At 38.7% G+C, this 24,429-nt stretch overlaps 1 protein-coding gene across 9 annotated transcripts in view; it reads left to right on the forward strand.

Moving 5' to 3' along the window:
* The window catches only part of AFF3 (ALF transcription elongation factor 3), a 573,659-nt gene that overhangs the window by 413,432 nt on the left and 135,798 nt on the right, over window positions 1-24,429 (forward strand). For 3 of the 9 annotated variants that reach the window (XM_070573486.1, XM_070573489.1, XM_070573490.1), the window contains one exon: window positions 10,788-10,841. The exons of the other annotated variants lie outside the window; for them this stretch is intronic. In XM_070573486.1, the coding sequence (XP_070429587.1) occupies window positions 10,788-10,841 (54 nt within the window). The remainder of the gene's footprint in view (window positions 1-10,787; window positions 10,842-24,429) is intronic. 9 annotated transcript variants of the gene reach the window in all.

Here is a 24,429-nt window from a genome sequence, read left to right on the forward strand (position 1 = left end):
AAAAACATCTTTCAGGTGCTGAAAGACCAAAAAAAGATAAAGAACTGTCAAGCTAGAATTCTAAATCAGCAAAAATATCCTTCAAGACAGAAGATAAAATAATGACGTTTTTGGATACGCAAAATCTGAGAAAATTCATTCCAGTAGACTTGTACTACAATAAATGATAAAGGAAATTTGTCAGGCTGAAGGTAATAGTATCAGATGGAAGCTCAGAACTACAAGAAGGAACTATTTACAGGAAATAATAAATATGTGTAGATGTAAAAGATTGTTTAATGTAGAAAATATTGTTTTGTGAGATTTGTGATGTATGTAGATATAAAATATATGACAAAAATAGCACAAAGGATAAGAAAGGGCAAATGGAATTGCATGACTATAAGGGTCTTACATTTTATGTGAAGTGGCATAGTATTAAATCTAAGTAGACTGGTGATAAGTTAAGGATGCATAGTATAATACCTAGAAAAAACACTAAAAACAAATACAAAAAAACCCACAGCTAAAAAGTCTTTGGAGGAATTAAAATAAAATACCAAAAAATTAGATTAATACAAAAAAATCACCGGAAAGAAAGTACAGAAACGAAAAAATAGGAGGTATCAATAAAAATAATAGTAAACCTAAATCCAGCCATATCAATAATTGCCTTAAATGTAAATGGACTAAAAACTCCAATTAAAAGGCAAAGACTGTTAGACCGGCTATAAAATCAAGACTGTCTCCTGTTCACAAGATACACAATTTAAATATAAAGACACAAATATGTTAAAGCCAGAAGATGGAAAAGATAGACTGTGTAAACAGTAAGCATAAGAAAGCTGGTGTGACACTATTAATATTGCCAAATAGACTTCTAGACAAAGAGTATTACAAAACATAAAAAGAACATTTCATCATGCCAAAAAGATCAGTTCATAAGGTAGACATAACAATCATAAATATGTGTTTACTAACAGATCTTTAAAATGCATGAACCAAAAACTGCTGGGACTACAATAGTTAGAGATTTTTAACATCCCTTTTTTTGAGTAATTGGTAGAAAAATTCAACAAAATACTAGGACGTATATAGAATATTTGAACAACATTATCAACCACTTTGACCTAATTGACATTTATAGAATGCTACATTCAACAAGTGCAAGATATAGAATCTTATCAAGTATGCATGAAGCATTCACCAAGGTAGACCTTATTGTGAGCAATAAAAGAAGTATCAATAAATTTCATAGGATTAAAATCTTATAGAGTATGTTCTGTGATCATAGAATGATTACACTGTAAATTCAATAGCAATGAAATGTCTGGAAAATTTCTAATATTTGAGAGTTAAATAACATTTCTAAATAGGCTTTCAGTTGAGGAATAAATCACAAGGGAAATTAGAAGGTGACTTTAACTGAATGAAAATGAAAGTACAATTTATGAAAATGTATAGGATTTACTAAACAATAAGCACAGCAAAAATTAAATTTATAGCTTTACATGCTTATATTAGGAAAGAACAAAGTTGAACATCAGTAAAATGTTTCCATTTTAAGAAGCTAGCAAAAGAAGAATAAATTAAACCCAAGATAATTAGGAAGAATTACATAATTAATATAGAAATAGAGATGAACAAACAGAGAAAATTAATGAGGCCAAAATTTGATTCTTTTAAAAGATTATTAAAATTAACAAAACACTGACAAGGCTAATCAAAAAGGAGGGAAAACACAAATTACCAACATCAGCAATGAAAGAGGGACATCACCACATATCCTACAGAAATTTAAACAGTAATAACTGGATGTTATGAACTACCTCCTGCTAGTTAATTTGACAATTTAGATGAAATAGTCAATTTCCTTGAAAAATGCAGTTTACTTTAACTGTCACAAGAAGAAATAGAAAATCTGAATGACCCTTTCTCTATTAAAGAAATTGTATTTGTATTCAAAACTTTTCCACAAAGAAAATTCGTCCAGGGCCAGATGGTTTCACTGGTAAATTCTATCAAAACTTTAAATAAGAAATTTTTATCCCAAAGAAACACCAACAAATGAACTACCAGTCTTACACAATCTACTTCAGAAAATAGGAAGGAAAACTACCCAATTCATTGTGTAAGACCAGTGTAACTCTGATACCAAAATCTGACATAACCCTTATAATAAAAGAAAATTATAATCCAATATCCCTAATAAACATTGGAAAATTCCTTAACAAAATGTTAGTATATATAATCCAGTGATATATGAAAAGGATATAATTCACTATGACTAAGTGGGGTGGTGATGTTACCACAGGAATGCATGGCTGGTTTAACATTAGAAAAGTTAGTTAATGCGATCTACCATATTAATAGAATAAAGGAGAAGAACCATAAGATCCTCTAAATAGATTAATTAAAGGCATTTGGCATAATTCAACACCCATTACAAGAAGGTAACTTATTCAATCTGACAAAGGACATCTACTCAAAAACATGCTGCTAACCTCATTTTAAATGGTGAAATACCAAACACTTTCCTCCTAAGATCTGGAACATAGCAGTGATGTCTGTGCTTAGCACCTCTCTCTTTTCAGTGCTATACAGGAGGTTGTAGTCAGTGCAGTAAGGCAAGAAAAGAAAATAATAGGCATAAAGATTGAAAAGAATGATTGTTTATAGAGAAAACTCTAAGAAATCTAGTAAATAACTACTAGAATCAATAAATGAATTTAGCAAAGTCAATATACAAAAATCACTTGTGTTTTTGTTTATTAGCAATAAGCAATTAGAAAATGAAATTTAAAAAGCAGTTCCATTTACAATAACATAAAATACTTGAGAAATTTAGCAGAAGACATATAAGACCTGTACACTGAAAACTGTAAAACCTTGACGAGAGAAATCTAAGACCTAACTAAATAGAGAAATGTTCATGAATTGGAAGACTTGATAATGTTAATATGTTGGCTCTTCTCATATTGTTCTATAGACTCAATACAATCTTGATCAAAAGGCTGGCAGGATACTTTTGCAGAAAATGACAAATTAATTCTAAAACTTTTATAGAAAAGCAAAGAACCTGGGTAGCCAAAACAGTCTGGAAGAAGAACAAGGTTGGAGGCCTTACACTTACTGGTTTCAAGACTTACTATAAAGCCAAGGTCATTTAAGATAGTGTGGCGTTGACATAACACAGACAGATAAATCAATGGAACAAAATAGAGTCTAGAAATAGACCACACATATATGGTCAACTGATTGTTCACAAAGGCACCAAGCAGTTCAGTGGGGAAAGCCAGGTCTTTTCAACAAATGATGCTAGAGCAGCCACTAGGGAAAAATATGAATCTCAAACCACACACAATTGAGGTGGATCATAGACCTCAATATAAAGGCCAAAACTATAAAGCTTCTAGAGGAAAACATGGGACAATATTTTCACAGCCTGGGGTAGGCAAAGATTTCTTACAGAGGTCACGAAAACACAACATAAAAGAAAACCATCATGAATTGGAAATCATCAAAATACAAAACATCTCATCAAACTGACAAGGCAAGACACAAACTGAGAGAATATATTTGTAATACATATATCTGACAAATAACTTGTATCCAGAATATATAAGGAACTCTGACAATTCAATAACAAAATGATAAAGAAACAAATTTTTTTAACAGGCAAAAGCCTCAAACAGACAAAAAAGGTATACAAATGGCCAATAAGCAGTTGAAAAATTCATTTCACTAATAACATTCATCTTCAGGGAAATACAAATTAAAGCCACAATAACATACCACTACACATCCACTAGAATGGCTAAAATTGAAGAGACTGACGACACCAAATAGTGGCAAAGATACGAGGCAATTGAAACTCTCCTGCATTGCTGGTGGCAGTGAAAAATGGTATAACCATTTTTGAAAACTGTTTCTTATACACAAATTTATTGCATTACCCAGCAAATAAACACACACTTAGTGCATGACCCAGCAATTCTATTTGCATACATTAGTGTGGGAAAAATGAAAAACATATGTCCTTTAAAAGATTTATACAAGAATATTTGTAGCAGCTTTATTCATGATGGTCAAAAGCTGGAAACAACCCCATTATGCATCAACTGGTGAATGAATAAACAATTGTAGTATATTCACACAATGGAATACTTCTAATCAAAACCAACAAACTGCCCAACTTGATGTATAGATCCAATGCAATCCCAATCAAAATTCCAGCAAGTTATTTGGTAGACATCAACAACCTGATTCTAAAGTTTATGTGGAGAATCAAAAGACCTAGAATAGCCAATACTATACTGAAAGTTGGGCCACTGACACTACCTGACTCCAGGACTTACTGTAAAGCTACAATAAGTAAGACTACATGCTATTGGCAAAAGAATAGAGAAATAGATCAATGGAACAGAATATAAGGCCCAGAAATACATACCCACATATATAGTCAACTGATCTTTGACAAAGGAACAAAGACAATACAATGGAACAAAAATAGTCTTCTTAACAAATGATACTATAACAACTGTATATCTACATACAAAAATACCTAGCTTGAAGTGGCAAAGTCAGGATTTGAACCCAAGATTCAGCTCTTAACCACTGTCCCTTTCTGCCGCTACCTCAGAGCTCTTATGTAGTTTCTCTGGAGACAACGCCATCTCAGGAAGAACAAGTAATTAAGGTAATGCCTGCAGAGGAAGAGTAAACTGAGATCCTGCTAGATTGTCATCTGCACTAGAAAAGTTCTGGGAATAATGAGCAAATGGAGAGTTCCGGAATACTCTGAAGACCACAGTTTGGCAGGGTCACTGTGCTTGCTTAATCCAGATTTGCCCAATGCCAACAAATCCACTCTCAAGTCAGAGGTCAATAGCATAGGCTTGTAGAAAAATCCTAAGGGAAGACCCTCCTACATTTGTTCCTCAGTCGAACAAAGTAACTATAACTGTAAAGAGTAAACAAAGATTTGAAATGACCTTTATAAATTAAAGAAATGGGATTAAACACAACGTATTCAACTCCTAGGAGAAAAAAGTAGATAAAATGAAGCAGAAGGAAAATGGTCCTTCAGGTATGCACATTGTCCAATAAAAGACTTGGAAATTCTTATAAGCTCAAACTGAATTAGAGTGACTGTGAAATGTTCTTTCTCCCTAGTTAATACAGCAGTTGAAATTAATATATGGAAAGTGCCCATGCTTCTTAAGAAGTCAATTAGTTATTATTGCTATCTTAACAGGATTCATGACTTTTGAAAGATAGAAAACAATCCTGTCTTGACAGTTGACAATGATCAGAGCTTAATTAGAATTTTAATTTTTCCTTAATAATGTAAAGTGGAAAACTTAGAAAGGATTAAGGGTGATAACAACAAGAATTGAAAGCTGGGGCTGTGAAGAAGAAAGACTGAGTGGTGAGTCTACCCTAGAGATATCAACCAGAATGAGCTCTTCTCCAAGCCTTCAGACAACAGGACCATAGGCAAGGAGTACATTGCTTTACATGTCCCCAAGAAGAATGCATGGTCTGGAGGAGGGTGAAGAATTCATCTCCATTGACTTCTATTTTTAAATGTCTTAGAAGATGGGACATCGTTGATGGGTGGAACAGAATGGGTCTAGGTGATGCCCAGAGCTCCTTTTCAGGTGTATAATGTGCACCTCTGAGTCATTTATAAAGATGAAAGGTGAAATACGTTCATATCAATGAAAAGAACTTGTCTTTGTCAGTTCAGGCAGTTATAACAAACTACCATAGACTGGGTCACTTATAAACAACAGGAATTTATTTCTTACAATTCTGCAGGCTGGGAAGTCTGAAATCAAGGTGCCAGCAGATCCAGTGTGTGGTGATGGTCCGCTCCCTGGTTTGCGGATGGCTGTCTTCTTGCCGTGTCCTCACATGGCAGAAAGCAGAGAGATAGGAAGCAAGCTTCCTCGTGTCTCTTCTTATAAGGGCATTAATCCTATTCATGAGGGTTCCACTCTCATCACCTAATTACCTCCCAAAGGCCCTACCTCCTAACACCATCACATTGCGGGTTAGAATTTCAACAGATGAATTTTAGGGAGATATAAACATTCAGTCCATAACAGTATTCATTAAAAATATCTTCTGCCCACTATAGAGCTATCTTAGAAAATGTTAAATATGGGGGAAAATATGCAGAGGAAGAATTATGTGCTAAACATATAAAGAAATCTATCATTTATGCATGTGCATTTAATAATGAGGTTACACAAACTGATCACATAAGAGGTTCTGGAAGTTGAGAGGTCAACGTTGATTTGAGAACTGTTACCAAACGACGTTCTTTTTTTCAGAGAAATTTGAAACTCTCCTGATATTTATTTTGGCCATAGCATTCTGTGTCTAAAATGATGAACTGTGGCTTTTCTTTTAGTCTATGAGGTGTCTGTCCCCAGAGACTTCCTTTCCGTATCTGTTTAAGTAATTTGCCAGGATTCTGTCTGCTAAGAAAATGAGAAACTAAGTGTATAGCCTTTGCTTAGAAAAAATTTGGCCACATCCTGTTTCTCCAACTGTTAGACACTAAGAATAACAAATAACATCGGAAGGGCCTTTATGGCTCCTTGGACGCCCTCGTTACGTTAGATGAACAAACTAGACTTGAAGGCCTTCGAGGGCTGTGGCTTTTCCAGTGGATAAGGGAGGAAGGCCTGGCATTCAGGCACCACCAAGTCCAGGTGGGGCTGGGCAGCTTTGCTAAGGGAGGAGAGATGTGAGGAAGCTGTATCAGTTTTACCTGAGAGGGAAATTAGATGTTGCTACTGTATTGGTTGTACTCTTAGATTAAAACACTAAACGAACCCAAGAATGTAGACTGGAGATTATGCCATCACAGAACAAGGCTGCAAACCTTATCCTCTGTGTTCTTACACCAGACTGGAAGGCCCATGGTCCCAGAGGTCGTAAATAAAGAATTCTTCAGCAAAGCTAGGGAGTCTGTCCCCCAACTGTTGTTTGGCTCCCCAGAGGCTCATGCATTTTCTTTCCTCTACACACAGGCTCCATCCAAAAGTACCTCTCTTCAGGGTATTATCTAGGTCAGGATTTCTCAAAATGTTTTTGTAATTTAATTTTTTTCTTTTAATTGTGATAAAATACACATAGCATGAAATGTGCTGTCTTAATTATTTTTAAGTGTACAGTTCAGTGGCTTGAAATACATTCACATTGTTGTGCTACCATTACCACTGTCTATCCCCAGAACCATATCTCTTCAAACTGAAACTCTGTACCCATTAATACGCCAATTAATAAACTGCCACAGACAATACTCCCCATTTCTCCCTGCCCTAGCCGCTGGCAACCGACACTCTACTTTCTGTTTCTATGATTTTGACTATACCAGGTACCTCATCTAGGCGGAATCATACAATATTTGTCTTTTTGTGACTGGTTTATTCAATCCGCATAGTGTCTTTAAGGTTCATCTATGTTATAGCATATGTCAGAAATTCCTTCCTTTTGAAAAACGAATTTCCTTTCTTTTTAAGTCTGAATGAGATTCCATTGTGTTTGTATACCTAATGGAATAATATTCCGTTGTATAACTGTATCACACTTAGTTTATCCATTCATCCGTCAATGGACATTTGGGTTGCTTCTAGGTCTTGGCTGTTGTGAATAATGCTGCTTATGAGCATGAGTGTACAAACATCTCTTTGAGTCCCCACTTTCAATTCTTTGGGATGAATATCCACCTCAAACTTTTTGAACATAACCTCCGCAGTCAGAAATCCGTTTTACATCATATCCTATGAGAGTCTATGTACTGAAACAAAAGTATCACAAAACATTACCTACCATTACTCTGACATTTGCTGTTCTTATTGAATATTTTTAAGTGCAGGTCAAACCACACAAATTCACTTTCGTCAGCCAGTGTTCACAAAATACAGTATAAGTTAGTGACCAAATAACAAGATAGTTTCTGCCAAAGGAGAAACTGCCAAGGAAGGAGAAGGAAATAACGTGTTTGGGGCCCTGCCGTGTTTCTAGCACTGGCTCAGACACCTCATGTGAATGATCTCTCCAGTCCTCCTCATCGCCTTGAAAGGGATTCTCCCTTCCCATGTTACACATGAGGAAGCTAGGCTGAAAGAGTATGAGCTTGTCCAAAGGCTTGCATCCAGGGACTCTGCTTCCTCTCAGTCCTGCCACTCTTTCTGGCCCACGCTGCCAAGACGGACTGGTTTGTGCAGCACCCACAGTCCTCTCCTCAGAGAACCGTGAGCATTCTAATAGGGCCAAGGAGAGCTTGAACTCAAAGGACTGACAACTCGGAAAATGTGAGGACCCATGACGGCCTCAAGAAGTAGGTATTTGGGGCGTATGCCATGCGAGAAGAGAAGGTTTTTCGGTGACCCCTAATTGGACCACATAAGCAGCTGTTTCCTTCCCTTAATGATCAAGGTGGACACAGTCTCTGCAAGTGTGTCTGGCACCTTTGCAATGAGCTCTTCCAGTCCACAGAGATAGTAATTAATAAACTTTGGCTACTCTGTATCCCACTGTGGCTTTAGCAGATGGCAGTGTTTTTCTGAGGAGTGTGTGGTAAATTAATAAATATTACCATATTTATTGATTGCCACGGGTAATCAATAAATATTGCCTGACATTGACAGATTGATTGTACTTCCTCCAAATGTTTTCTTTCATAAAGCTTCTTCATACTCTCGTGTTGAAGCCTTGCCCAGCATTTAGAACATAATACTTATTCAGTAAAAATTATTAGTATGAATAAATGAATGAATACAGAATAACACAAAGGATGGCTGGAATACATTTGGTGTGCATTTTATATATCTTCTGTCAGAAATACCATTACCTAGATTTGTTCTTTCTTTTCTGCAGATTTTAATTAAGTTATAAACCTCCAAAATGCAGAGCTTGTATATTTACAAACTAAGTTCTCGCCCCCGCCCCCAGATCACAGATTCTCTCTGCACCTCATGCCTCTAATGCCAGTCCTTTCGCAGACAGGCCGGGCCATACTGGTACTTTGCATGCATTCAATGCCTATTTTGTGCCAGCCACTCTACCGGACACGTTGTCTTATTTCATTGACACAAGAATCTAAGGAGATGAATTATTGCGTTATTACATCTCATATTACAGAACAGAAAACTGAAGTCTCAGAGACATGAATTGGCTCTCAGAGGCTTCACTGTTGGCACTGGTGAAGCTGAGATTCAGGCCGCTTGGAGGCACCACTTTAGGTCTTTGGCACATGAAGTAAAAGAGATATTAAGGAAGAAATCTTCTTTCTGATCAAAGGGCTGGTGTTTTCCTAGAAGCCTTAATTTCGGCCCTCCCTCCATGTTGTCAAGAGAATTGCATCCCGAAGAGCCTGTGAGGAGGCTTGGGGGAGGAGAAAAGGGGGAGCCTGGTTACGGACAATGAATACGCGTGGTATTTCTGCACAGTGATGGAGGTCTTGGAAGTAGCATAAGCTGGAGTCTGGAATTCATCTGACAATCTAAGTAGCTGGCAGAAGCACAAGGACAGCTTCCCAGCCCTGGCCCACCTGCTCACCTCAGAGGGCCTTCTGCTGTTGGCAGGGTGTATTTGGTAAAGCAGTGCTCACATGTTCCCACCAAAGCATGTAGAATATTTAAGCCTCTGCCCTCAAGGTTCTGCCACAGAGAATTCCACCCCCACTTTTAGCTTCTTAAATGGTTGAAATATACAGAGGGACAGGGGATGCAGGGATAATGGGCAAGTGACCAAACTTTGACGCATATGCACACACTCACCTTTCTATGTAAAAAGGGCTATTCCTGCTTTAGGAGGAGGACACGAGATTTAAAGCATTTCTTTAGAATAGTACAAGTGTTGGTATACCGTAATCCAGAGGTAACAAACACCGAATACTGACTGTGTGCCATACTGTATATATTTAGGGTAACTATGTAAAGTGAGATAACAGCTACGCGGGGACAAGTATAAAGGGAAACATAGAGTCACCTTGTAGATGAATCAACTCTTGAATCCTCATAGCAACTCGAAAAAGTAGACAGCATTAGAATCTCCCTCTTACAGAGAAAGAGACCCAGGCTCAGAGGCTCACACAGGGAGTGTGGCCCAGCCAGGATACTACCCCAGAGGTGTCGGACTGCCAAGCAGCCCTCCCTTGACACTGCCTCAGACTGCAGACACTGAGCTGTGCTCTTGTCTACATCTACTCTGCTGGACTCCATGGCTGGTTCAGTTACAAACAAATGAAGTTTGAAGTGGCTGGACGGCAGAAAACCCAGTGACTGGGGGCTATTTCTCTTGAAGATTTATTTAACACTAAAGCTAGAGGATTGAGTTAGATTAATTGGCTTTTAGGGATGGGAGAGAGAGTGTTATTCCTTTGCTTTTGGAGTTTTGAAGAGTAGAGAGAATAATCAGCAGGGCGAGACAAGAAAAACAACCACTAGTTGTATAGGCCTGTTAACCATATACCTTCACTTCTTGAAACAATGTGTTGCTAATTTCACAGAACCCCAAAAGTTGTATATTCTGGAAACAAAGAGAATTTTAATGGATAAATACATAAAATATTGTTATTTATAAGTTTGAAAAATATGTATTATTCATTTGACCTCAAGAATTTTCATGAGCCAATTGTAAAAATAGTGACATTCTCTGATTTTGTATATTGTTTTCCTGTTGACAATTTGGGCCAGGTCGTATGACCCTCACCCCCCCCAAATTTACTGAGCATTTACTGTGTTCTAGACACTATTCTAAGCATTTTACTCATATCCTTCTCACAGCTCTCTGAGATGGTTATCCCCATTTACAGATAAGGGAAATGAGGCACAGAGAGGGTAAGTAATTTGCCCAGAGTCACATGGCTAGTGTGTGACAGAGCTGGGATTTCAACTCGATTTTGACTCCTGAGCCCATGCTTTTGACCACGCTTCTATACAGCCTCAATTTCTGCTATGAGATTTCAAAATAATTCCAAAATACTGAACATTAATGTGTCTCTGAACAAAAGAACAGCATTTCTGAATTATGTGTCACCCCTGGGTATACTTAGATGTTGGAAAATACACTTGAATTAACAATTACCGCAATTAAGATATTTATCTTATCTTTAAATGTCTGGAGCATATCAGTATTTTTATCTTCCCTTTCAAAATGTCTAAGGTCATCATTTTATTACATTTTGTAGTACGTTTGAATTCTATTGTTTTTTTTCTAATAATTACTGTTACTAATCATGCTAAATTGCCTCAGAGTGAGAACTGTGGAGAGAAAAACCCCTCAGTGTCTTTAAAAATACTAAATTTGATGTTCAAATTTTGAAGAAAAATGATCAATTAAAATGAGTGTTTGTACGGTTTTGTGGCCAGACTGAGATCCCATGCTGCCTGGGGGACCGACTTTGCAAGTTCTGGACTCAGGTGATGCTGGGTGAGACCTGAAACCTGGGACAGACTTCATTGTCAGGATGTGGTGTGCTCTGTGGAGCTGTTGGTATAACTTGATGGGTCAAAAATAAACTAAAGTAAAGCCATGGAGCGTGTCATACCTAGACAGAAATCATTCAGAAGGATAGGAATGGAAATTTCTCTTCTTCTAGGAGTTGTAAATGGATGTCTTTGTTGTTTTTTTATCCCTCTGTTGAACTTCCAAGCTAGGATTGCCAGATAAAATACAAGACACCCAGTTAAATTTGAATTTCATATTAACAAGGAATAATTTTTTAGTGTGTATGTCCCATGCAATATTTGGGGATAATTTTTTAGTATAAGTATGTTCTATGCCACATTTGGGACATACTTTTACTAAAAAAAATTGTTTGTTTTGTACCTGAAATTCAAATTTAACATGGCGTCCTGTATTTTTATTTGCTAATTCTAGCAACCCTACCAAACACTACATAGACTGTAGCTCCAACTGGGCTTTAATTTAAATGCATAAGTTATCAAAGAACAGAAGATAGACAAGGTAAAGAGGAAGAAAAAAGAGAAGGGAGAAGAGATAAAGTAATAGAAGGAGAAAGAGAGAAAGTAAGAATGAATTCTGGCAATCTGCCAAGTAAAATAACTAACATTTTGCAAGAAAGAAATCCTAAAACTGAGGTCATAGGATGGAAAAAGTCTGTTTCACAGACTCTTTAGCCTGAACATTGGCCAAAAAAAAAAGAAAAAATAGCAGGCATCCTATTAACATCTAAATACCAAAGCTCATCCAGGAATGGAAAGATTTGGAATTTGGAGAGTCTTAGCTTCCAGCTTTGTTAGAATACCACAATTCTTTATTAATTGCAAGGAGGATTTTGTCTTTTCAGTGAGATGCTTTTGTAATTCGATATCAAAGAAAGCTAACTAACTTCAGTCTGTGTTACTAAGACGCATTCAAAACTTCGTGGATAAGCTTTTGTTTGCTTGCCTTGCGCTGAAATGCAAAAAACTATCAGATACCTGATATGGAGAAGAATTTACCTCTGTTTAAAAATCACAGCTCTGCTGTGAAGCATGAAGATGGCTTTTTTTTTTTTTTTGAGTTAAAAAATATTAACTGACAGCTTCGAGACATTTTTTTCTTTAATCTCTAACCAGACAAAATGCTATAAGCAAGAAACCTCTCGCCTTAATCCTGGACACGTCACAGATGTGACACTGTTCTGTAGGAGATGGCTTTTTAACTGTGGACGGAGAAAATAAGCTTTGGAATTTTTAGGATGTTATTGCAAGCAAGTTTACTAGTTTTTGACTTACTAAGCCACAGCTGGAGCCGGCCTGCATCAGGGTAAGAATATTTTCCTGTTACTGTTATATCTTCCGTATTTCAAGAGTAGGATTATTACGTTTGGGGGAATATGGCCTTTGAGGCTTGTACTGTCTGTTGAATATGCAAATGTGAATGTCCTATAAAAGAGAGGAACTGACAGTTTCCGTCTGTGCCGTAAACTTAAAGAGTCCAACAGATGATACGTTGGAGCTGTTGGAGCAGGAAATGGATCACACCAGCTTTGGGGATAAAAGAAAATTTTGTATTTCTTTGAGAGGCATTTAAAGGGCTGGGCTTAGAGCTTCTCTCAAAGCCAAACAACGGTGTGCCAGAGTCGCTTTTCTGTATCGTTGTATTGTTGCTGCTGCTTAAAAAAAAAATGGCCTAACGGTGCAAGGAATTTTCTGACCAAATTAATTATCAACCTGCCTGATAGTATTTTCTTTTGAATTAGTGAAATATAAACCATCATTGCTTTTTCTGTCATGTCTCCTTCATTCTGCATCTTGTTTCTTTTATAAGGTACATTGCGTGGCTAATTCAGAGAAAGAACAATGTTGTTCTGTAGGCTTTCCCTTAAAGAGATTTCAAAAAATTCCAAAGCCGGCCTCTCTCCCAAGAGCCAGAGGTGGCATCCCCACCTGCCCAGCTGCCTCTGCAAATGCACTGAGAAGCTGCAGGGAGCCACATCAGTCCACTGGTCCCAGCCAGGTTAGAAGCAGGTGCCGTTTTGATGGGAGAAAGGTCGAAAGGAAATTGTCAGGTGACATAAATAACAGAGAACCAATCAGTGTGGTGAATTCAAGTATCCTATCGAACTAGTTCACTTTTTCAATCCAGTCTCCTCACCCTAGTTCCTAACGAGGGTGCACGTCAAATCACCCAGGAGCTTTTAAAAATGTTAATACCCATGCTCTGCAAAGTCTGCTCAGACAGTGCCTCCCCATGATTTTGAGACATGTCCTTGGTTGAAAACCATACTCGGGAGGTTCCAAACCCATCTAACCGTCAGCATCAGTGAGGAGGCTTCAAAATGCAGATTCCTGGGCTCCCTCCACCAGAGTCTGATTCAGTGGGCCTGAGTTTGGCCCTAGGAATCTGTATTTTTGAAAAGTTTCCCGATTAATTTTGATGATTAGTCAGATTTGGAAACCATCTTTGTTCTAATTGAATGACATTAATTTCAGCAAAAAAAAAAAAAAAAGGAAGCGTTTTGATTAAAAAGAAAAATAAGCTAGTCATGTGTACAGTGCCTTTGGAGCAACATCCTACATTTCTATTATTTTCACTTTAAACTTTCTCCTGGCTTCATCCCTGCCTGCGTCTCTCCCATCCCAGAGGAAGAAATGCTTGATCCTTCTCTCCTCAGATGCCCCTGACCTCATCTCTTTCCTCCTTCTCCAGGCCCCTCTTGCTCTTTGCTTAGGTCCTCTTCCTACCTGGGCCTATCAAATGCTCATATTTTCCAAAAAAAAAAAACAAAAACAGCTATCTACCCTTAGAGCTACTGAGCTCTCTCTCTCCCAGTTCTTAACCCCTCATGGGCCTTCCTTCCTGACCACCTGTCCACTACAGCTGGTTTCTGTCATCTCTACTCTGTGGGCCACCATGACCTGTTTGTCGCTGGGCCAAACCAGTGGCCCTTTCCCAGTCCTGAACTTCCTTGATGTCTTTGCAGCTTGTGACCTGTACTGTTGATCATGCCCTCTTTGAACCATCTATTCTTTGTCTGCCATCCTACTGCATTCTCTTGGTTTTCTTCCCAGGGTTCAGCCTGTGGTCTGTTTCTTTTCTTTTTCCCTACCTCTTTCTCATGGTGATCTCATCCATTCCCATAGCTTTAACTCTCATCTCTGTCCAGATGCCTCCCAAATCAAGATCCCTAACTCTGATGTCTTCCTCGAGCTCCTAACCAGTCTTTCCAGCCATCCACTGAGATTCAAACCCTGCACGTTCAAATCTCACATTCCTCTCCATTCTGTCCCTCCCCAGCTCTTTCTCTTATATCACGTACTTTTGCTAATGATGCCACCTAGAGTCAAAATCATGGATTCTCTCTCCTTCCTTGGCTCCAGAACTCAATCACTTGCTGCATCCTATCGAGTTCTATTTCCACAGCTTGTCCCACATAGTTCTAGAGGAGTCCCCTTTGTTTTCCACGGTTTCAGTTACCCAAAGTCAAGCACACTCCGAAAATATTAAATGGAAAATTCCAGGAATAAACAATTCATATGTTTTAAATTGTGGGCCATTCTGAGTAGCATGATGAAATCTCACAACATCCCCTTCCATCCTGCCTGGAATGTGAATCATCCCTTTGTCCAATCTATTCACGCTGTATGCACTACCCACCGGTTAGTCATTTAGTAGCCCTCTCCATTATCAGATCAACTGACACAGTGTCACAGTGCTTGTATTCAAGTAACCCTTATTTTACTTAATAATGGCCCCAAAGTGCAACAGTCGTGATGCTGGCAATTCAGATATGCCAAAGAGAAGTCATTAAGTGCTTTCTTTGAGTGAAAAGGTAAAAGTTCTCATCAGTATGGAAAGAAAAAAAAATCGTATGCTGAGGTTGCTAAGATCTACAGTAACTTTTATTACAGTATATTGTTATAATTGTTCTATTTTATTGTTAGTTATTGTTGTTACTCTCTTACTGTACCTAATTTATAAATTAAGCTTTATCGTAGGTACATATGTATAGGAAAAACTGTAGTATATATAGGCTTCAGTACTCTCTGCAGTTTCAGGCATCCACTGGGGGTCTTGGAACGTATCTCCACACATAAGGGCAGGCTACTGCATTTCTGTTTCCATGGCAACACCTTAGTTTACACCTTCCCTGCTTCTATAGAAGCCTGATCTCCCTGCCTCTAGTTTCTTCTCTCCATCTATATGATTCTGCCAGATTAACTCATTTAAAATGCCGTTCTGACTGTGCCACTTCTCTGCTCTGAAGTGTTCCATAACCATGATAAATAGGCCTTCATTTATGCCGTTCCTCTGCTCAGAATGCTTTCTCCTGATTCTCCTGTGAGACTCTCTCTTGGTCCTCACATGAGAGCTTCTCCTACTTCTCCTGTGAGAATGCTACTCAGGTTTCAAGGTCTACCTCAGTTTCTCCCTCTACCATTATACCAAATATATTGGATCCTGATTTTGTTCCTAATATATTTCCTCATAATATAATGAATATATTAGTAATAAACATATGGCAGGTGTATAAAATCACAACAAAATGGAAATTCACCTTAGTTATTGCCTGAACATTTTGAAATGTGGGTTAGCCACGTATTAGCACACTGACCTAGGAATGTAATACATCTCATGATCCAGAACCGTGTACTTTAATCCACTAACTGAGTGACCCATGGGATAGAAAAGTAAATGAAGGGCAAGAAGCATGGTTAGTTGCTTTGTTGGTTTTAATTTCTAGAATCCAGAGATAGTATAGGAACCAAATCCTGAAAGTAGAATGGCTCTTGATGGTGGAATCCACACCTTCTGATAGCTGGTACTTCATTTTACCCGATTACAGCCACACATATGATACTATATATTGATGTTGACCTTGTGCCTAGAGCTGTTTTCTTACATCTGAAGTCTAAGCCATAGTGGCTGGTTATATTCTTATGTTTCTTTAAGGTACGTGCATGGGCATAAAGGAGGGTGTGTTGCATGAGGTACCTACAGGCCTGGTGCCTATATCAGTAAGGTACTACTGGATACAGGAATGGCTCGGAGACCTCAAGTTCACACCAGAAGTTCAGGGACCACAGAGTTTGCGTATTTCATACCTAAACTTCTAAAACTTTATTCTGATCCCAGGTGAGCTATTGAAGATAGTTTTTACAGTCAAAAGGATAAGGGGCTTAAATGGAGGTAAAGTTTCTACATTTCACTCAAAGTGGATACCATAAAGCTGTGATAAGTTATCTATGTATATTGTAATACTTAGAGCAACCCCTAAGGAAACTATACAAAGCAATATATTCAAAAATATTGTAAATAAAATGGAACTCTAAACAATGTTCAAATAACCCGCATGAAGGCGAGGAAAAAGAGAAGAATGAGAAACAAAAGGTAAAAACAGCGAATAATATGGCAGACTTAAACCCTAGCATATCAATAATTACATTCAGTATAAATGATCTAAATACACCAATTAAAAGACAGACTTTGGCAGGATGGATTTTTTTTAAATGACCCAACTACTCACTGTCTACAAGAAACTCATTTCAAACATAATGACATATGTAGGTTAAAAGTAAAAATATTGGAAACATACATCATGCAAAAATTAATCAAAAAGTTAGGAGTGGCTATGTTAATATTTTTAAAAAGTAGATTTCAGAGCAAAAAATATGACTGGGAACAAAGAGGGAAATTACATAATGATAAAAGGATCAATCTACCAAGAAGATATACCAATCTGAAATTTGTGTACAGAAACAACAGCACTTCAAAATACATGAAGCAAAAACTGATAGAGCTGAAAAGTTAAATAGATAAATCCACAGTTATAGTTAGGGACTTCAAAACCCCACTCTCAGCAATTAATACACTACATCTAGACAGAAAATCAGCAAAGATATAGAGGAACTGAACAATACCATCAAATAACAGGATCTAGTTGACATTAACTTGACCCAACAACAGTAGAATACACATTCTTTTCAAGCACCCATGGAACATTCGCCAAGATAAACCTTATTCTTGTCATCAAACAAACCTTAACAGATTTAGAAGAATTGAAATCATGTATAGTATGTTCTCTGACCATAACAGAATCAAACTAAAAATCAATAACAGACAACAGGAAAATCTCCCAACATTTAGAAATTAAACAGCATGCTTCTAAATAACCCATAGGTCAAAGAGGAAATTTTGAAGTAAATTTATAATATACCTAGAAATGAATGAAAATGAAAACATAACTTGTCAAAATGTGTGGAATACAGCCAAAGCAGTGCCAAGAAGGAAATTTACAGCATTAAATGCTTACATGAGAAATGAGAAAAGATCTCAAATCAATTATCTAAGTCCTACCTCTAGAAAAAGAGGAAGAAAATAAACCCAAAGCAAGCAAAAGAAAGAAAATAATAAAGATAAGAATAGAAATCAGTGAAATTGAAAACAATAAAGTTAATAAACAAAAAACTGGTTCTTTGAAGAAATTAATAAAATTGTAGCAAGGTTGAAGATAATAAGAAAGAAAACACAAATAATCAATATCAGAAATGAAACATGGGATATCACTGCAGACCCTGCAGATGTCAGAAGGATAAGGTAATCCTTTGAACAGCTTACACATATAAATTTGACAATTACATGAAGTGGACTAATTCCTTCAAAACCACAAATTATCAAAACTCAGCCAAGTTGAAATACTTAACCTGAATAGCCCCAAAACTGTTAAAGAAATTTACTTTGTAATTTAAAAGCTCCCCAAAAAAGAAATCTCCAGGCACAGATTATTTCATTGGAGAATTTTATCATATATTTAAAGAAGAATTAACATTAATTTTATACAATCTCTTTGAGAGAAAAAAGGAAGGAACACTTCCCAAATCATATAACGCCGGTATTACCCTGATGCCAAAACCAAAGACAAAAGAAAATTATCTCTCATGAACTTAGACATTAAAAAAATTTCCAAGAAAATTTTAGCAAGTCAAATCCAACAATGTGTAAAAAGAATAATACACCATGACCAAGTGGGATTTGTTTCAGATTTGCAAGGCTGGTTCAATGTTTAAAAATCAACCAGTGTAAGCTACTATGTCATCAGGCTAAAAAAGACAAAGCATATGATCATATCAATTGATGCAGAAAAAGCATTTGACAAAATTCAACACTCTTTCATTATAAAAACTCTCATGTACAAGGAATATAACGGAACTTCCTCAACCTCATAAAGAACATGTACAAAATACTTACAGCTACATCATACTTAATCATAAAAGAGAGAGTGCTTTCCCTCTAAGATGGAGAGCAAGGTAAGCATGTTCAGTCACCACTCTTATTCAGTGTAGTGCTGGAAGTTCTAGCCACTGCAATATGACAAGAAAAAGAAATAGAAGGCATACATATTGGAAAAGAAGAAATAAAACTGACTCCATGTTGGAGACAACATGCTTAGCTGTTTAGAAAATCCCAAAGAAGCTACCAAATAGAATAAATAAGTGAGTCCTCCAAGATTACAGGATACAAGATCAACACAAAAAAAATCAACTGCATTTCTATATACTGACAATAGGCGGAAACCAAAATAAAAAATACAATACCATTAACAGTTGCTTCAAAGAAAATAAAACACTGAAGTATAAATCTAACAAAATGTGTACAGGGTGTCTATAATGAAAATTACAAAATTCTGATGCCTAAATGCCTAAAATGTTCTCCGTTGGTGTCTATAATGTGTGTCCACACTGTGGAGGAGTCTTTTCTAGAAGAATAGTGCTAACTCTGATCCATGATAAGCCTTGGAAATTGCTGGGTAAATATGTAAAAGATCAAGTGCTTAAATGGATAAAAGTTATTGGCAGCAGCTATACTGATATAAAAGTTTTCCACTGTGTCAATATCAAAAGCCCAAGAAGCCAGATTCCCAAAGTGAGTCAGAGGACTTGGATGGTTTTGCATGCGTGTAGTCAGCCAGAATCAACACCCTTGGAGTTGAGGTACAATTTCCAAATCCTCAAACGTTATGGTGACAGCCACCCAGCACCCCAGTGCTGGGCAGTCCAAGGCATGAGTCACAGCGGACTGTTGGACAGTTAGCACACTAAAGGATGCCCAGCTTGGCCCCAGCACTCCATCGTTAGTGGTGTCAGAAGACATGTAGCTGTCCTGGGGGCAGGAAAATAAGCTTTAAAAACCACAAATAAGCTGCTAAACTAGTAGTCCAAAGGCAAGGATTAGAGATGCCTGGGTAGAGATGGTCGCATAGATGAGAGTTTTCAAGCTGGGAAGAAGTTTGGAGGTAGTCTGGTTCCTGGAACTTTGGGTCAGGTCCAGGGACAACACAGCACTCTGCCATTGCCCATTCCTACAGATGATACACACTTGGAATTCTATTTTGAACAGCTTGGAAGTATACAGAGAAGTTTTGGAGAAGAAAAAACAGCAGGCATAGACCTCATAGAACTCAGAGGTGAGACCTGGTGCAGGCAGTAGATACACTGGCAGCATGCAAGGTCACAGTCGAGTGCTTGTTTCCTAACTGATTTATGTTCATAAAACTATGTTTTCAAAGCGCTTTCAACTCTATTCCATCACATTGTCTTCAACAACAACCTGTGAAGAAGGCAGAGTTAGTTTTATTCCCAGTATAAAGAAACCACAAGGAAGTTTGTGGGTAAGTAGTTAACATTAGAACCAGGAGGAGAACTCCTATTCTCAGATCTGCGGATTCTCAGCTCTGGATACCTGGTAGAGTTGTCAGACCTTGAAAGGACCCTGCATCCTTAGCAGGACCTGTTTTTCTCTTGTTCTGGTCCCAAGGGCCTTTCTATAAGGGCAGAATGCCTTGCTTATTTAAAACAAGAACTAACCTTTACAACAGAAGTATCTGCAGAAACCTAACTCATCATCTTCTCATAGCTCTTCCTTGTTACATTTGCCCTATAGACCTGAAACTTGCTTTTTGTTTTTTCTGTCTCTGAAAAACTCTAGGCTCTTAACAGTTGGTCTTTGGGTTAATAAGTCTCTTTCAAGGTAGCATATCTGCGGTCTCAAACACACACCACTCCCCACACCCAGAGCCAGGATGGGCAGAAAGCCATCTCATTCCACCTGGAGTGCCACCAGCTAAGTAGGTGGTGGGACCCCATGTGGCATTTAGAATTCTCAAACCTATAGGAAATTAATCCGAACTCTTGTGAAATGTCCCCCTCCAGCTTTCTCCTACTTTTTCTAGTCTCTGCTCCTAAAGAGCTAGGCTGACTTTTTTTCCTCAGGGTGGGAAGTTGGGATAAGGGACCTGATACCTTCAAATCTTCAAGGCGTGCCAAAGGACTCCCCTGCTCAGAAGAAATAGATGGTAGAAGAGCAAAGCAAAGAGCACGGCAAGGCTGGCTGGCTCCTTCTCCATCACCATCAAGAGTTCCGCTGGTACATAGAAATTGCACACTGTGCTGTAAGATGTTCAGAGCTTCGTCAGTCCAAGTTCTGGGCTTCCAGAGACCACGTGTCTAGCGTGGAAAGAAGAAAGAGCAATATAGTATAATGATGAGTATAACTTGATTCTCTTCCTTTTGTAGAACACTTAAGTAGGTACAGATATAAATGTGTAGATTGCTGATACACACCCTGGATTAGACCTTTACTATTAAATGCAGTGCAAGTTTAAATAATAGGAGCCTAGGATAAACCAGCTTAAAGTCGTGTACTATTCAGCTGAGATGCAGTGATTGTAGCTTCCCGTGTGTAAGGCACCTGAGCCTTGATGCTGTAACTTCGTGGGAGGAGGTGGAGGAGAAGGAAGCTGTATTAATGAATCTTGTTACAATTCTTCCAAGCAGCCAAGATTTTATGTGATAATATGTCAAATTGATTTGTCAGGCAAGTGATTTGAAAATTTTATTTGCACCCCTCACCAAAAGAATAATCAATTTTGTTTGAATGGATTTGGACAGCTGACTGTTGTGTGAGGCCATCAGCCTGTGGAGAGTGATGTTCTCCGTGCGAGGGTGATGACTCATGGTCAGTAAGTGCTCTCTTGGAGTGGTTTGGGTGCTTCCCCCACACAAGTGATCTTTTCTCAGATTCTGGAGAGTTCTTTAGCTAGGGAAAACATCTCTGTGATTGATCGTCTTTATTTTTACAGATACTTTATTTCAGCTTCTTTATCAGTTCTCTTGTTTTATGGCATTAAAGTGCTTATAAGGGCCTACAAATTCTCAGAATTGTACATTACAAATGAAATCTCATCTCTAACCAATCAAAAAGTCAAAATGTAGTGCTGTGTTGTTAGTCTGAGAAGCCTTCTGTTTATTAAGGTTGTTGGAATGAAACATGTTCATTTGTAATGAAAAAAGTGGGGGCAGGGATAGCCCCACACCTCCATCCTGTGTAGCTATGGGCTTGCATGTGAAATCAGTCTTTATAGGAGAATACATTGCCCAGGGTTTTTTTCTTGCAGTTTAAGGGCACATTTCAGCCTACCTCCAGAGGTCTGACTAAAAGGAATATGTTTATGCTCATAGGTATGAGTACCTGGAACTAAATCCCCAGTTGTTGCAGAGCTAATGAATTCGTGTCAAGCTGTACACAGCTGAAGGCAGTGAGGGTAACCTGGGAGACTCACCAGTAAAAAGCTGAGGGTGGGCCCTGAGCCACCTGAGGAGTGAAAGACGGGAAAATCTAGAGGTGCACTGTCTGGTCCAGGAGCCACCAGGCTCAGGTGGCTTTTGAGCACTCGACATGTGGACAGTCTGAACTGAGATGGGCTGTTAGTGTAAATTACCGATTTCAACCACTTCATATAAAAAAAATGTAAAAGATCTCGTTAGTAATTTTTTAGTGATTTTATGTTGAAATGACAATATTTAGGGCATATTGGGTTAAATAAATTTTATTAAAATTAATTTAGCCATTTCTTTTTACTTTTTTTAATGTAGCCACTAGAAGTGTTTTAATTGCATGGGTGATACATGTTAGATTTCTATTAGATAGTACTGCTCTCGAGACTTGACCAGCGTGTGGGGTAGGCAAGGAGAGGACTTAGAGAAAGCAATGCAAACAACGTCAAACTGATGACTAGGCCTTCCTGTCCCAAAAGCCCTCAGCTGCCCTGCCTAGGGGCTTCTCCCTGGCTTCTTGTGGTAGCTTCAGCATACGCCCAGCACAGCCTGCAGCCAGCTTGCCAGCTCCCCTCTCCTCCACCTCTGCCCATCTCACCTCGTCAGCTTCCCCCTCCCTGCAGGATGGCCGCACACTCCCGACACCTTGCATCCTGTTTGCCTGAGCAGTTCCTCTCTCTGACCCCTCCACTCCGAGCCTGTAAGGTGCTCAGCAGAACACAAGAGTCTTTGGTTAACAAGACCCATCCTCCGTAGAAGGCTTTCCTTTAAAATATCTACCCACAATCTCTGTCCCTCAACTCAGAAAATGTAAAAGCTCTGAATGCCTGAAGTTTTTAAAAACTCACTTGGCAGAACTGACTGAAAGCTCTTTATAGCTTTGATCTCACTTCCTGGAACTATCTGTTCATTAGACCGTCCCAGCCCCTGCCCGGGAGTTGTAGAATATGTGAGGTAGGCATCAGTTTGCCTTTGTAAAATCCAAAAGAAGTTGTGAATCCCCAAACACGTCCAGACCGGAAGGTGTCAGATAAGGATTGTGGACCCAGAGCAATTTTTCCCTCCCTTAAAATCTAGCTTCCCTCACCTCGTCTTCCCTCAAGGCTGCCTTAAAGATCATCTTTCTGAAAGACAGGTCTAGTCAGATCATTGTCCTGTTTTCAGTCCTTTTCAGGATTCCTACAGCCTCCAGGACCAAGTTCCAGCTCCTTAGCAGGTGTCCAGGCTCCTCCTCAGCAGATACTTACCAGCTGCTATGAGCTTGGCTCTCAGGGGCTGAGGGGACTCAAAAGACACTTGAAATACGGTCTCTAACCTCAAAGAGGGGGTGCTGAAACATCAGGAACCACAGTGAATAACAGAAGGATTAAGTGCAAAAATGAGTGAAATTGGCTACAAGTGCAGGAGAGTGAGAGATTCGAGAGAGCAGAGCAGCATGGGCTCCAGTCCCAGGCCTGCTGAGGAGGCAGGCGGGGCTGGAGGGGGTCAGGATGGGGGCGGGGGGCAGGAGAAGGAGGGAAGAGGGGGCTGCAGTTTCCTGCTTCTCACCTGGACGTCAGTCTTCTCCAGATAGTTAATGAGGGTTGGCCTGTTGCCTGCCTTCCCAATGGGCCCAAAGGACGCCCGAAGGATAATGCCTTCTAGAATGAAATGTGTTCCCTGTGTTCTGTCATTTGAACTGATTTCTTAGAGTCACATAACCAGATGTTGAAGTTCATTGTTTTCATCCCCGTGTCACTTAGGAAAGCTGAGTGGAGGCTGCTGAGCCCAGATTTAATCTGCCAACTCTCTTTGCTTCTCTTTCTCTCCCCTGGATGACATATCAAGTTGCCAGAGGAGTTAGTGGAGTTAGCTGGTAGCCCTTCAATTCAGTTCCCATTTATTAGGGTCCTTCTGTATACAAGGCTCTGAGGCCACACTGTTATAATCTCTTGTATTTATTCTGTGCTTTAAAATTTGTGCAATAGTTTTGTCTACATAATTTTATTCAATTCCTCCATAATCCTTTATAGTTGAGGAGATGTGTATTATTCATTCTCAATTTACATTCAGAAGTGGAGGCCAAAAAAGTCTAAATAGTTTACTAAGGGCCATAAAGCCTGTAAGTAACAAAGTTAGAAGTCAGAAATTAACTCCAACTCCAGCACTTTCTCAGTACAGGAGTGAGCTGCTTCCTATGCCACACTGTAACCTGAGGGGTGGAAAGCTTTATTTTAAGTAGACATGTTAGATACTTGGAGGTCAGTGGGGAGGTGTGGATGCATACTCACTACTGGTCCAGAAAGGTCACTTTTCTTACTGGTCGCCAAAGCAATGTTGGCAACATTCAGACGCTTCCTGGAATAAATCTTAACAATTAGGCTAA

The sequence above is a fragment of the Equus przewalskii genome, chromosome 14 (assembly GCF_037783145.1).
Source record: "Equus przewalskii isolate Varuska chromosome 14, EquPr2, whole genome shotgun sequence".
In the NCBI taxonomy this organism is placed as follows: domain Eukaryota; kingdom Metazoa; phylum Chordata; class Mammalia; order Perissodactyla; family Equidae; genus Equus; species Equus przewalskii.